At 41.2% G+C, this 15648-nt stretch overlaps 1 protein-coding gene across 2 annotated transcripts in view; it reads left to right on the top strand.

The window, feature by feature from the left end:
- Positions 1 to 15648, top strand: part of kdm5a (lysine demethylase 5A) — a 216135-nt gene that overhangs the window by 117287 nt on the left and 83200 nt on the right. For both annotated transcript variants that reach the window (XM_060840034.1, XM_060840036.1), the window contains 2 exons: positions 1537 to 1718; positions 3498 to 3622. In XM_060840034.1, coding sequence (XP_060696017.1) covers positions 1537 to 1718; positions 3498 to 3622 — 307 coding nt within the window. The remainder of the gene's footprint in view (positions 1 to 1536; positions 1719 to 3497; positions 3623 to 15648) is intronic.

Genomic DNA, 15648 nt, shown 5'->3' on the forward strand with positions numbered 1-15648 from the left:
GAATTAATTATTCGTAGAGTTTCATACTGGTTTTTCAAAAAGTCTGGTTTGGAACCACTTGTGTCAATTTTGAATGTTAGATTTACTTTGTCATGAATACAGAGGTAGAAAGGCTGAATTTTGGACTGGCTGTCTCTGTGTCGTAACATTGGACAAATGCCAGTATTGTAATTATGGCTCAGTTCACAGCTACTTCTAGAGTTCATCCACATTGCAACTGAATGTTGTCAGGGCCTATGCCTTTGTTATATCCATTGGCACATTTCTTGAGATGTGGAGTGAGTTCAAGTTATTGAAGTTTAGCGTCTCTTTCCTAGTCACGAGCTCTGTAACTTTCCTATTTTGGGGCAGTCAGTTAGCTCAGTTGGCTGGATGGCTGCTTTGCAGTGCAGAGTGATGCCAACAGCATATATTCAAATCCTGCACTGATTGAGATTACCGTGAAAAAGATTTTCCTTTTCAACCTCTTCCCTCATCTGAGTGCGCATGGTCTGGCAAGACTCTGGCCAGCCCTTCTTACCTTGTCTTGGCAACCATCTGAAGCTAAATTGAATTGTTTTACACCCTCTATCACTGACCTCCAAAGTACGTTTTTGATGGCATATACTTTGATTTGCAGGCCAAAACAAATGATGTCCAACTTTGCACTTACCTCATCTTATCTGCTACTGAAACCTCATGCTTATCATCTTTGTCATCTCTTGATTTTAACTACTGGCTGGCTTCACACAATCCATAGTCTGGTAACCTGAGGCCATTCAAAACTTTTCTGCCCATGTCCTTGCTCACCTCATGATTGGAGTTTAGTTGAGATGAGGTGAGTATTGCCTGCCAGTTGTAGAACTGTTGGGTGATCTACATTGCCTTTCTCCAGGAGGTTGGCAATATTTCGATATTTGGACTGTCAGAGGTTTCCCACTGAATTAAGGCCAAACTAGAGCAAACATCCTACCTCCAATAGCTTTACAGTATTGGCAGTACCAACTGGAGTGATGGAAATATTGTACTGCAGCCTATATGATGGATTTTCTGGAGTCAGGCAAGTGTTGAGATTCGACTGACTATAGCAGCCAACAGGAAAAGAGTAGCTCTTTAGGGCTTTCTTTTCAATCTGGGACCCTCCTTCAGGCACACTGAGCATGAAAATGAGGGCTTTGTTAAATTGGAAGTATGTTTTCTGGTGGTCCCAGGGCCTGCGTGGTTATCAAGTGTTGTCACATAAACAAAAGAATTTCTGGGGAACAGTCTTTCACTCAATGGATAGTCAGGATTTCAAATGCACTGGATGAAATGGTAGATGGCACATTCAATTTAGTCTTTACAGAGGTAATTGGATAAGTATTTCAAAGAGAAAACAGTGCAGGGAAATTATATGAATGGAACAAAAAGCTGGCCAAGCCAGCAACATCTCCATCCCATGGACAAGTATTAAAAAAAACTTCTAAAATATTCAGCAGGCTAGGTTTGTGAGGAATAAAATTAACATTGTCAATTCCAGATCCTCTAGATTCAGTTGAAACTTTTATCTGTTTCTAGGGTATTGCTGATTCTGAACAAGAGGCATTTGAACTGCTACCAGATGATGAACGACAGTGTGAGACGTGCAAGACAACATGTTTCTTGTCTGCTGTTACGTGTACTTGCGATCCCAATCGGCTTGTGTGTCTTTATCACATTAAGGATCTATGCAATTGCCCAGTTACGAACCTCTGTCTCCGGTAAGCTGACTTATTTTATGTATCAGTATGTTTAAACTGACTAGGTTAAAAATCACACAACCACCATGTGAGAGTCCAACAGGTTTATTTGGAAGCACTAGCTTTTGGAGCACTGCTGCTTCAGGTGGTTGTGACAATCCTTTTGTGTGAAAGTAAAACTTTCCTAGCACGTGGCCCTTAAGCTTATACCCCCTAGTATTTGACATTTCCATCCTCTGAAAGAAACTCCAACTATTCACCCTGTCCATGCATTTCATCATTTATATGCTCCTCCAGGTCACCCTTCAGCCTCCCACACTTGGGTGAAATTAATCCAAGTTTGTCCAGCCTCTCCTTATAGCTAATACAGTCCAATCCAGGTAGCATTCTGGTAAATCTCTTTTGCACCCTGTCTAAAACTACCACGTCCTTCCCATAATGTGGTGTGCAGAACTGAGCACAATACTCCAATTGGGGCTTAACTAAAGTTTTATAAAGCTGCAATATTGCTTGCCAATTTTTACACTCATTGACCTGACTAATGAAGGCCAACACGCTATATACCACCTTGAGCACCATACCAGTTTGTGCTTACACTTTCAGGGCACTCTCTAAGATCCCTCTGCCTATCAATGTTCCTAAGTTCCTACTGTCATGAAGTTGGTGTGTAAGAATTATAAAATTGTGGGAAAGCACTGTCGTCCCTTTAAGTTAAAATGAATGTCTGTGCAGCTGCAAGTTCTTGAAATGAAAGTGTATTGAAGAGTTTTACAGTTGTCAGGCCCAAATAGAATTTTACCCAGACACCAGTGTAAATTGAGCCAGTTAATTTAAAAAGACAGTTGGAGACTAAGGACAAATTGAACTTAAAATAGGGTTTCAGGGTGACAAAGCAATCAGATTATAAAAACTGAATGTGTCATAGAGGTATATAAAACCAAGATATTTGAAAAACAAGGGAGAGCCTACTGTCACCTGAATACGGAACATCCTGTCATCTAAGAAATACTGGGCTGTCACAAGAACGTTTCATCTCTCAGGAAAAAACATCTACTTATGAAGGTAAAAGGCATGTTCAGCTAATATTTCAGACACCAGAATTCAACAGACTGAGAATGTGTTTCAGACAGCAGAAGAGGGACAGAATCAGAGGAGAGGATGAGGACCATTAAGGAAGACGTATTTTCACTGCAATTTTGAAAGATTAAGTTTTAATTTATTGTTCTTAATTGGGTTTATATAAGTGGGACCTGTATTATTGAAACAGCATTTAAACTGGAATAGAATTTAAATTCAGTTAGGGAATAGATAGTAGTTAGGAAACGATTACTTTGTTTGTTAGTGGCTCATTGTTGGAGTTAGATAAATAAATGACTACTTGTTAGCTATAAAGTGAGTATCAGGAATTCAATTTCATTTAAACATTCCTTTGGAACAGTTTCGGGTAAGAGGTAAATGATACCATTTGTCTGACTACAAGATGAGGTTATCTTCTCTGCGTGTTCTGGGTTTTAATTACAAAGGTGTTGACCTCTGCTTCATAACACTACCATTTACTGTGTTCATTCCTCTTGCAGTTGACCTTGCAAAATGTATCACGAAACACCTGGCTGGATTAAAGTCAATTTTCCATTTCTCTGACCAACCTTTCCAACTGATCAAACCATATTTTGAAAACATGTCCTTAAATATGGTCGACTTGTACTGAAACTATTTGTTTTTGTCCGATATACAAATCTATGGAAAGAAAAATAAGGAATTAGTGAATGGTCAATGTTTTTATTTCTTTCTTCAAACTAGGTACCGGTACACACTAGATGAGCTCCCATCAATGCTTTATGGAGTTAAAGAGCGAGCCCAGTCATATGACAACTGGGTGAGCAAAGTGAGAGAAGTCTTGGAAGCAGAGTTTAACCACAAGAAAGGTATGTTTTTAATTTAATTTCTTTATATTCATAATATTTTAAAAAGGTCATCTTGTACAACACACTTCATCATCTGGTTAACTGTTAGATTTTACAATTCTCACCTATTAGATGGGTTAGCCATTGTAAAAGCCCATGCAGGCTTACAGGGATTGGATAGGTCTGGGTGGGATGCTTTTCAGAGGGTTTATGCAGATCTGATGGGTCAAACAGCCTCTTTTTGCACTGTAAGGATTCTATGATTCTACTGTTGATTAACTTTAACGAATTTACTGGACAATTTTCATCAAGCTTAATGTATAGTATTTCAACAAAACGATGTGAAGATGGAAGTCTATCGCTTAAACTCAATCAATACGTTTTGAAGATAATACAACAAACTTCATTTTAACTGGCACTCTCAATTAACTGGCAAAAGTTATCGACCTGAAATACTGGAAGTTTACTATAATATTGCAATCTCTGCAATGTCCAAGTAATCATATAAGGTGTGAGTAGGAAGGCTCTCTGCCGGTATGTTTTATTTTAGGCATTGTTGCATTTTCTATCCAAATGTTTTAAAATGTTGCTGTTGTCCCTGCCTTAACACTTTGTGGCAGCCCCTTCCATCTACGTGCCACTGTCTGCTTGAAGTTGCCCGTCTGGTCCTCTTTAAGTCTTGCCCCTCTTACCTAAAAACGATGTCCTCAAGTTTTCAATTTCCCAACCCTTGGTAAAAGACTGTAAGCATCCATCCGATCTACGCTCCTCATGATTTTGTATACCTCAATAAGGTCACCCCTCATTGCCCTACAGTTCAATCCTATCCTGACCAACCTCTCCCTGCAACTCAGGCCTATCAGTCCTGGCAACATCCTCAAATCATCTTGGAACTCTTTCCAGTTTAACTCTGTCTTTCCTATAACAGGGTGACCAAAACTATACACAATACGCCAAGTGTGGCCTCACCAATGACTTGTACAGCAGTAATATAACATCCCAATTCTTACACTCTAGAGTCAGAGTCAGATTCTGTAGTACAGAAATAGGTTATTTGGCCCAAACTGGTCCACACCATCCAAAATGTCCATCCACACTCATCCCATTTCCCTGCACTTGCCCCATATCCTTCTAAACCTTTCTTATCCACATACTTGTCCAAATGCCTTTTAAATGTTGTTGTTACTGGACTAGCCTCAACTACTTCTACTGGCAGTCATTCCACATATGTACCATCCTCTGGGAGGCACAGTGGTTGGCACTGCTTCCTCACAGGTTCAATTCCCACCTCAGGCAACTGACTGTGTGGAGTTTGCACATTCTCCCTGTCTGTGTGGGTTTCCTCCGGGTGCTCCGGTTTCCCCCCTCAGTCCAAAAAATGTGCAGGGTAGGTGAATTGGCCATGCAAAATTGCCCATAGTGTTAGGTGAAAGGGTAAATATAGGGAACTGGGTTAGGGTGGGTTGCTCTTCAGAGGGTTAGTGTGGACTTGTTGGGCCGAAGGGCCTGTTCTAAAAACGTTGCTCCTCAGGTTCCCTTCTATTCTTCTCATTCTAACCTTAAACTGGTGCCCTCTAGTTCTCTCTTCCCCCAACGCTAGGAAAGAAACAGAGTGCATTCACCCTCTCGCTGTGTATCATTATTTTACAGACTTCTGCAAGATCCCCCCCACCCCCTCAGTCTCCACCGCTCTAAAGAAAAAAGGCCGGGCTTGTCCAACCTCTCCCGATAACTCAACATCCTTGTAAATTTCTTCTGCACTCTTTCCAGTTTATACTGCCTATAATAAGGTTACCAAAATTGAATACAACACTCCAAGTGTGGCCTCACCAACGTCCTGTATAACTGCAATGTAACTTCCCAACTTCTATACTCAATGCCCTGGCTGATGAAGGCCAGTGTGCCAAAGCCTCTTTCACTGCCCTGTCTACCTGTGACCTTACTTTCAGAAAACAGTGCACCTGAACTGCAAGATCCTTCTGTTCCATTACATTCCTTAAGGCCCTACCATTCACCATGAAACTCCTACCTGATTTATCTTTTTAAGATGCAATTCCACGCACTTAACTATATTAAACTCCATTTGCCATTCCTCAGCCCACTTCCCCAGCTGATCAAGGTCCTACTGCAATTGCTGATAACCTTCCTCACTGTCCACAATACCGCCTATTTTAGTGTCATCTGTAAACTTCCTATTCATGTCTTGTACATCCTCATTCAAATCATTGATATAGATAACAAAAAGCAATGGGCCCAGCATGGACCCCTTGAGACACTCCACTTGTCACAGTCCAAGAAGGATCCTTCCCATTGTTACCCTCTGCTTTCTACATTCAAGCCAATTGTGTATCCGATTTGTCAGCTTGCCCTGGATTCCATGCGACCTAGCGTTCCAGAGCAGACTATCATGTGGAACCTTATCCAAGGTCTTTCTAAAATCCATATGACTGTCTACTGCCCTACCCTCGTCAACCTACTTCACTTGTTCGTGAAAAGTATGCACTATTTATTTTGTAGTGTAGAAAATATTTATCTGATGTCCTGACAATGCCCTACTGGATCCCCCAGCACTAATTCAAGTGTGCCATTGGATCTGAAATATGCTAATTCTAAGATCGTAAGAATAAAAGCTGGAGCAATCCATTCAACCCATTGAGTCTGCTTGCCACTTGTGACTTTTGGGTATCACAATCTCAGTACTTAATATAGGCAGTTGAAGATTTGGAAGTAATTTTCTGATTGTTAATTAAGTTTAAGAAGCAGCAGGTTAGATAGAAACCTTTAGATAAAATATACAGCCATGACAAGGAGGAATGATTCATGGATACAAACAGGCACGGATTGTTTCGATCTTACATCGAGCATCTGCGTCGAGGTAAGGACTTCCTAATTTGAAAATACTGCCTACGAGTATTGTTTGTTGGGAAAGCCTTTCTGCACTGGTACTGTAACTCCATAGCAGGTATGGCCTATCTATTCTTGGTTCCTGCACAGCTCGTCCAGTGCAGATCTGACCTAGTCCCAGCATGGTTACTTCAGTGCAGAACCTGACTCCTGAATCTCTTGGCCCCTGTAAGGCTTTACCAGTGCAGATTTGGCTTTTCAAAATTGCTTGATCTCATGCAGTTATTCCAGCATGGAACTGACTTAGCCCCTGTTGGCTTCCCCCAGCACATCCTGTTGTGGGTACTTCTCTCTGAGCTTGGCATTTATTGTTATATCATGTTCTAACGGCAGGTAACTTGCGCTGTATCAATCTTTCTGTGTGAAGCTTTTTGGCCAATGACCATGGAACAACCAATCATGATGCCAGATAATCATTGATGCCTTGTCCACCTTTTAGCTGACAGTTAATTTACTATTCTTTCCACACCCTGTACTGATAATAGAGTGTGTATAGCAGCAGAAATTGTTGACTCCAGTTTAATGGGTATTGTACCTCCTTTTTTTTTGTAACTCTTCCCTTTGTACAGTACTGCTGGGGATTTGCTGTTAAATGAAGTCTCATGCTGAGATCAATGAGGAAAATCAGTTTTTTTAAGGGACCCCCAATCTTCAACATTTCCCTGCCCCACCTTTTGATCCTTGGCCTAGACCCAGAGTAGCCAACTAAGAGAGTCATAGATTCATACAGCATAGAATCAGGCCCTTCAGCCCATCATGTCTACACTCACCAATCAACACCAAACTATACTAATTCTGTTTACTTGCATTTGGTCCAAACCCAACTATGCCCCTGCATTTTGAGTACTCGGCGTGCTGCTGCTTAAGTGTTGTGGGAGTACCTGTCTCCACCACCCTTTCAGGCAGGCAATTGCATATTTCTGTCCACTAGTTGAAAATAATTTTTCTTCAATCTCCTCTAAACCACTTACTCTTCAGCTTAAACTGGTCTAAGTTGCATCTGCTGTGGGCAAGAGATTTTCCTTTCTATGTGTCTCATAATTTTGTATATCTCCATTGGCCTCTCTGCTCCAAGGAAAACCAACCCAGCCTATAAGTGAGACTTTTCATCCCAGACAACACTCTGGTGAATCTTCTTTGTACCCTCTCTGATGCAATCACATCCTTAAGATAGTGTGATAATCAGAAGTGTTTGCAATATTCCATCTCTAGCCTAAAATTCTAACAAGTCTTCCTTTTTTATCCTATGCCCTGATTAGTGAAGGTAAGCACCCGGTGTGCTACCTTCACCACCCTGTCTAACTGCTGACGTCTCCAGGGATATATTGACTTGTTCACCAAGATCTCTTTGTTCCTCAGTACTTCCTCTTACCTATCTTACGTTTGTTGTGACTGCCCAATTTACCAGCTGACCAATATCAAGCTCTAGCCTGAGATCATCCTCTTCAATGATTAGCACCACAAACTTTCATGTCATCTGCACACTTAGTGATTATACTATCTACATTCTGTGGTTTACTACCAAGTCATTAATGTATGTAACGAATAGTTATATTTAAGCCAGTTCTTGTATTTTTAATTTGTATTTTAGCTGTAGTGTAAAATAGTGTGTTTTGCCTAAAGTTTCATCAGTCTAATTACATCTGGACCACAATGCGTTGCACTTGCTTATAAAATTAGTAGTAGTTAGGGCCTAGACTATCTTAATATATTTTGATGGGGTTTGGACTGGTCTTAACAAATTGGAGCCTCTTGTCAGTATCAATCACAAACCTTGCAAAAAGTATCACAATCTCCTAATACCAGGTTAGTTTTAGGATTATCAGTCTCAAAAGCAATGAGTATTGGTGTTTCTTATTTCGGGTGTTGAATTCAATTGGTTTAAATAGGGTGTGCTTACGTTAAAAAAGGCTCTTTCAATCACTGAGAGTTTCTTGGCAATGGAAGAAGTTACTTTGGGAGTTGTATGGGAAATGAGCAAGGCAAAACTTTTGGAATTGGCAGACAAGCTGGAATTAAGATTGCCTTTGTCTGTGCCAAAATGGGAGGTAATTGCAGCAATAGCTTGACATTTATGATTGCTGAAAATGTGAACAGAGAATCATTGGAACTAGCTAAAATTCAATCGCAAATGAAGCGGTTTGAACATGAAAAGGAAATGAAACCGTTTGAATTACGATTGAAAGCTGACTAAAAGCAGAAAGAGAGAATAGCACCAACAGAGGAAAAAGAGAAGGAAAAATAGACTTGGCAAACAAAAAAAGAAAGGAAGGCCCTAGCAGAAGAACCGGGAGAATGAGTGTTTTTGAACTTTGGAACTGAGAACTTAGTCAGTTTAAAATGAAGGTAGAAGTGAAAGGTTGAGGATGTGATGAGGACAGCGATAGAGAGCAGCCCCATCTTAGACTTTGACCTGGTGAGAATCTGTTTAAATATGTCTGAACGTTGCTGAAATTTGACAAGAAGGTTGTAGAAGCCTTTTTCATTTCCTTTTGAGAAAGTGGTTAAACAAATGAAATGGCCGGTGATCATGTGAGTATTGTTGATCTGAGCAATTGAGGTATTTTCATCACTATCAGAGGAGGGGGCTGGGGGTTATAATGAGGTGAAAAATACCATTTTAAGTACATATGAACTAGTACCAGAAGCCTACAGACAGCATTTCAGGAATCTAAGGAGGCACTCTGGTCAAGCATACATTGAGTTGGAAAGGGTCAACCAAAGTAATTTTGATACAAATGTAAAGGCATTGAAAGTAGATATTATGCTTTTAGCCAATTATTTTGGAATTCAAAAGTTCACTTCCTGATGTGAGAAATAAGGTGTAAGAGAAAAGAGTTAAGGCTGCAAGATTAGCAGTGGAAATGGCAGATGGTTATGGGTTACAGCATCATAGAGATGTGCAGTACAGAAACAGACCCTTTAGTCCAACCTGCCCATACCAACTAGCCATCTAGCCAACTTGAATTCATCTAGTCCAATTTGGGTATATCCCTCTACACCCTTCCTATTTATATACCAATCCAGCTGTCTTTTAAATGTTGTATTTGTATAACAGTATTTCCTTTGGCAGCTCATTCCATATATGCTTCCTTTATTACTTGTATGGAAGGAAACCCAACCAGCAGGATGAGAGAGTCCTTGCCTGGACTTTTTGGTGGTTACAATCGCACTTCTTTACATGAATCTGCGTTTCTCTTACTGCCCAATAACAAATAGATTTCTCATTTACGCTTTCTCTTATTGACCAATTACATATCGATTTCTGGCCTTAGCAACATAGCAGATCAATTGTGTCTTGATTTCATGCCTTCACAGTATAGCAGACTAATCATATTTTAATTTCAAGCATTAATAACATAATTCATGAACAGGTTATCTGCCATAAGCTCTCACAACATCAGGTTGCGTGTGGTTTAGAACTTCGTGTGCTTAACCGAACCTGGTACGGTTAATGCTAGCTTGTGTTCGTGCTTGGCTGCTCTCTGTTCCTGCTCTGCGTATGCTTAGCTGACCTACTTTTCTGTTCCTGCCCCATTTTGATTTCTTCCACAAAAATGCAGGATCTTCAAGAATTGAGTTGTGTGGGTAAGGCTTATTCATGTATGCCAGGAGGAGTGGGTAAAGAAATTAAGGTTTTAAGAGATAGGGGAATATGTCAGTCTTTGGTGAGAGATGAGGAGATGTGGAATTCGGTCTCACTGGACTGTTAATACAGAGACCCAGGTAATTCTGTGGAGACCTGGGCTTTGAATCCCACCATGGTAGAATTTGAATTGAATGATTAAAAGAAAATGTTAAATTCTGGAATTAAGAGTTTAATGATTACCACAAGTCTATAGTCGAAAAACCCATCTGGTTTAATGAAGGAAACTGCCATCCTCACCTGGCCTGGCCTGGCTTGCATGTGACTTTAGGCAGATATCTGTGGTTGACTCTTAACTGCCCTCTGGGCTATTAGGGATGGGCAATAAATGTTGGCCTCGTCAACAATGCCCTCATCCCAAAAATAAATTAAGAAAAACTGATAATGAGAGAAGTTGATGGTTAAAAGAGCAGTATTCCATTATATGAAGGGAAGTTGCAGAGTTCAGCGAAAAGTGGTGGTGATTGAAGTAATAGGGAAATTCTCAGTTTCAGAATTACAGTTTATCCTTGATAGTAATGTAGCTCGATCACAGGTGGGTGTGATGCCTACTGTGATTGAAAAGCCTGTGGAAAATTGGGCGACTGAGGTTTTACAGGAAATATATCCTAGGGTTTTTGACTGTGGTAGCAAGTTTTTTTGCCAGGGTTGGAAGATTTGAGCTATAGGGAGAAGTTGAATAGGCTAGGGCTGTTTTCCCTGGAGTGTCGGAGGCTGAGGGGTGACCTTTTGGAGGTTTATAAAATCATGAGGGGCATGGATAGGATAAATAGACAAGGTCTTTTTCCTGGAGTGTGGGAGTCCAGAACTAGAGGGCATAAGTTTAGGGTGAGAAGGGAAAGATGTAAAAGAGATCCAAGGGCCAATATTTTCAAGCGGAGAGTGGTGCGTGTGTGGAATGGGCTGCCAGAGGAAGTGTTGGAGGTTAGTACAATTGCAACATTTAAAAGGCGTCTGGATGGGTATATGACTAGGGGGGTTTGGAGGGATATGGGCCGGGTGCTGGCAGGTAGGACTAGATTGGGTTGGGATATCTGGTCGGCATGGATGAATCGGACTGAAGGGTCTGTTTCCGTGCTGTACATCTCTTTGACTTCGACTCTGTAAGTTCACAAAGTCGCACAGTGAAGGAGGAGGAGAAATCAACAAATCAAGATTAGGAGATTGAAGTTCAAATTATCAAACTCTTTGATCGAATGATTGAAGGGAAAAAACAGGAACAGATAGAGGACAAAGAACATATTTTTAGATGAGAGAAATTAGCTGATTTACAACAGAAACATGACAAACTAAAGTAGTTGTATCAAAAAGTGTACACAGAAGAAGAATCTGCGTGTATCCCAGAATGTTACACACTTAAAAATGAACTCTTCATGAGGAGATGGAGACCATCATAAATTTAAGTATATGAGCAGAAGTTCATCAAGTTCTATTACTGGTAGGTTGTAGTCATGAAGTGTTACGGGAGCACATGAAATACTAATAGGAGGTTGTTGTGATTCTATTTGCCGAGCTGGGAATTTGTGTTGCAGACGTTTCGTCCCCTGTCTAGGTGACATCCTCAGTGCTTGGGAGCCTCCTGTGAAGTGCTTCTGTGATCTTTCCTCAGACATTTGTAGTGGTTTGAATCTGCCGCTTCCAGTTGTCAGTTCCAGTTGTCTGTTGCAGTGGTCGGTATATTGGGTGCTTATTGATTGAATCTGTGGATGAGTACCATGCCTCTAGGAATTCCCTGGCTGTTTTCTGTTTGGCTTGTCCTATAATAGTAGACAACATTATTGCTACAAATCTTCTCCCAAACTTTGAACTAGTAGGAGATCATTAGGGAGTAAGGAAAAATCAAGCCAAAACACAAACTTTTTCTCAGGAAGGATCACTAGATCCGAAACATTAACTCTGATCTCTCTGCACAGATGTGGCACAGTGGCTCAGTGGTTAGCACTCCTGCCTCTCAGCGCCAGGGACCCGGGTTCGAATCCAGACTCTGTGGAGTTTGCACATTTTCCCCATGTCTGCGTGGGCTTCCTTTGGGTGATCTGGTTTCCTTCCACAGTTCCAAGATGTGCTGGTTAGGTGAACTGGACATGCTAAATTGCCCATAGTGTTCAGGGATATGTAGGTTAGGTGCATTAGTCAGGGGAGATGTAAAGTAATAGGGTAGGGGAATGGGTCCAGGTGGGATCCTCTTCAGAGGGTCAGTGTGGACTTGTTGGGCCAAATGGCCTGTTTCCACACTGTAGGGATTCTATGCTATGCTGTCAGACCTGCTGAGCTTTTCCAGCAATTTCTGTTGTTTGTTATATAGCATATGCAGTTCGTTAGGTTTTTACACAAGCATTTTTATTGGCCTAGACTGTATAAAGATGTGGTTGAATTTTGCTGGATGTGTCATACGTGAAGTAATGGGAAAACCTCAGACAGCAATAAAACTAACACTCTTAATATCCATTCCCTCACTTGAGGAAACTTTTGCACGAATCTTAATTGATAGTGAATGACCCCTACCTAAAACAAAAAGTAGGAATCATTATTTGTGGATGTTTCTACTAGATTTCCAGAAGCCATGTCATTATGCAGTATCATGGCGAAAAAGATTGTAGAAGAGTTAATCAATTTTTTTTTCTTGATATGGACTACCCACAAAAGTACGTTGAGATGATGTGCCAACTTTCACAGTTATTCAAGGAAGAGATGTACAGCATGGAAACAGACCCTTCGGTCCAACCTGTCCATGCTGACCAGATATCCCAACCCAATCTAGTCCCACCTGCCAGCACCTGGCCCATATCCCTCCAAACCCTTCCTATTCATATACCCATCCAAATTCCTCTTAAATGTTGTAATTGTACCAGCCTCCACCACATCCTTCGGCAGCTCATTCCATACACGTACCACCCTCTGCATGAAAAAGTTGCCCTTTAGGTCTCTTTTATATCTTCCCCCTCTCACCCTAAACCTATGCCCTCTAGTTCTGGATTCCCCGACCCCAGGGAAAAGACTTTGCCTATTTATCCTATCTATGCCCCTCATAATTTTGTAAACGTCTATAAAGTCACCCCTCAGCCTCTGATGCTCCAGGGAAAACAGCCCCAGCCTGTTCAGCCTCTCCCTGTCGCTCAGGTCCTCCAGCCCTGGCTACATCCCTGTAAATCTTTTCTGAACCTTTCAAGTTTCACAACATCTTTCCGATAGGAAGGAGACTAGAATTGCACGCAATATTCCAACAGTGGCCTAACCAATGTCCTGTACAGTGGCAACATGACCTCCCAACTCCTGTACTCAATACTCTGATCAATAAAGGAAAGCATACCAAACACTGCCTTCACTATCCTATCTACCTGCAGCTCCATTTTCAAGGAGCTACTTCTCAGCCTATTGGCCCATCTGGTCAAGATCCTGTATGATTCTAAGTTATGGATAGCTTAGGAATAAAACAACTCGCGTCCATTGCATACCATCCAGAATTGCAGAGAGTGTTAGAATGATGGCAACAAACTGTAAAGACCATGCTGATGGTTAATAGTCAAGACTATTCAGAGGATTTGGATAAAGGAATTCCATTTGTACTTTTTGCAATTAGGGATGAACTTAATGAATACCAATTTCGATCTGTTTGAAGTAGTTTTTGGGCATGGGTAAGAGGATGAGTGGAATTGATTAAGGAGAAAATCGTCAGAATTCAGAGACCACACATTTGGATTACGGGTCAAATTTTCGGAAAATATTAAATAAAGCGTAGGAGTTGGCTAGACAGCATTTAAAAATAAAACAGCATATGATGAAATAGGAAGCAGACTAGATCAAAAATTCATAATTTTGCTCGAGGAGTGTTACTCCCAGTGTTAGGTGAACCTTTTAAAGGCAAGAATTAGAGGGCCTTATCAAATGGAAAGGAAATTGAATGATGTGAATTATTTGATAGCGCCCTTCGAAAGAAATCTCTGACTGTCGTGTGAATATGCTTAAAGGGTTTTTTTGATCGGGAAGGAAAGCCAAAGGTGAATATGTTACTACTTACATCAGAGTGCAGAACCAAGTTCATAAGATTCTGAATTGGACTTTCCTCAAAATAAATTGGACAACGTGGAAATTCTGAAAAATTGGTTAAATTGAGTTACCTTCCAGAGGAAAATGGAAATGACCTGAAAGAGTTATTACAAACATGAAGAGGTATGTGAGAATGAGGTGGCAAGTACTAACCTGATTATGATGCAAATATAGGAAATGCTGTTCGAATTCAGCGGCATCCTTATTGGCTTCACCCTCTAAAGTTGGCACAGGTTCAAAGAGAGATTGAATGCGTGCTCAAAGACAATATAGTCCAAGTGTCTTGCAGTGAATGGAGCTCACCTATAGTAATGATGCCAAAATGATTGTGTGAACTTTTGCAAAGTCAATGCAGTTACAAAATCTGATTCCTATCCTAGTCTACATTTGGAAGACTGTATTGAAAAGGTGGTTAAGTGACTTACATTTCAAAGTTGGATTTACTTAGAGGATATCTTTTAAATAAAAGGGTAACAGAAATTTCAGCTTTTGTGACACCTAATGGGCTATACCAGTTTAAAGTATGAAAAATGCACCAGCCATGTTTTGAGGATGACCCAGTGAAGTCATTTCAGAGTTACTCAGTTGTGGAGAGTACATCAATGACTAAGTGATTTTTTTTGTCGCGCATGGAAGGAAACATTTTGAACGTTTATCGGAATAATTTAATTAACCTACATATCCCGGAGCAGGTAACGGCTGTCTGGTGGTGTTTTTTGAAGTCGCGCGTATAGTCCAGTTAGTGTTTTTTAACAGTTAAAATTTAAAGTTTTTTTTTAAGCACCTAGCGGACCCGGAAGCTGGTGTTGCGCTAGGTTACCTGGGAAGGGTTTTTTCTTATATAAGCACGCAGACGAGGAACCCGAGGCACTACAGGGGTAGAGCCTTCCGCCCGCCCTCCTCCTCTAACCTAATAATAAGACCCGTTGTGGTAAGCAGGTAAGTTCTGCATTTTGCTTGTTTGTTTCTTTAGATCTAGTTTTTAAAATTTACCTTTTAGAGGGATGGCAGCGAAGGCAGTGCAATGTTCCTCTTGCAGCATGTATGAGGTGAGGGAAGCCATTAGCGTCCCTGCTGATTACACTTGCAAGAAGTGCACCCATCTCCAGCTCCTCCAAGACCGTGTTAGGGAACTGGAGCTGGAGTTGGATGAACTGTGGATCATTCGGGAGGCAGAGGTGGTCATAGATCAGAGCTTTAGGGAAGTAGTTACTCCGAAAGTTATAGAGAGATGGGGGAGTGGGAGGAAGCAGCCAGTGCAGGGACCCCCTGCGGTCATTCCCCTCAAGAACAAGTATACCGATTTGGATACTTGTGGGGGGGATGACTTACCAGGGGTAAGCAATGAGGTTCAGGCCTCTGGCACGGAGCCTGTCCCCGTTGCTCAGAAGGGAAGGGTGGAGAAAGGTAGAGCGATAGTTCTTGGGGACTCAATAGTGAGGGGCACAGA

This window comes from Hemiscyllium ocellatum, chromosome 19, assembly GCF_020745735.1.
Source record: "Hemiscyllium ocellatum isolate sHemOce1 chromosome 19, sHemOce1.pat.X.cur, whole genome shotgun sequence".
NCBI lineage: Eukaryota > Metazoa > Chordata > Chondrichthyes > Orectolobiformes > Hemiscylliidae > Hemiscyllium > Hemiscyllium ocellatum.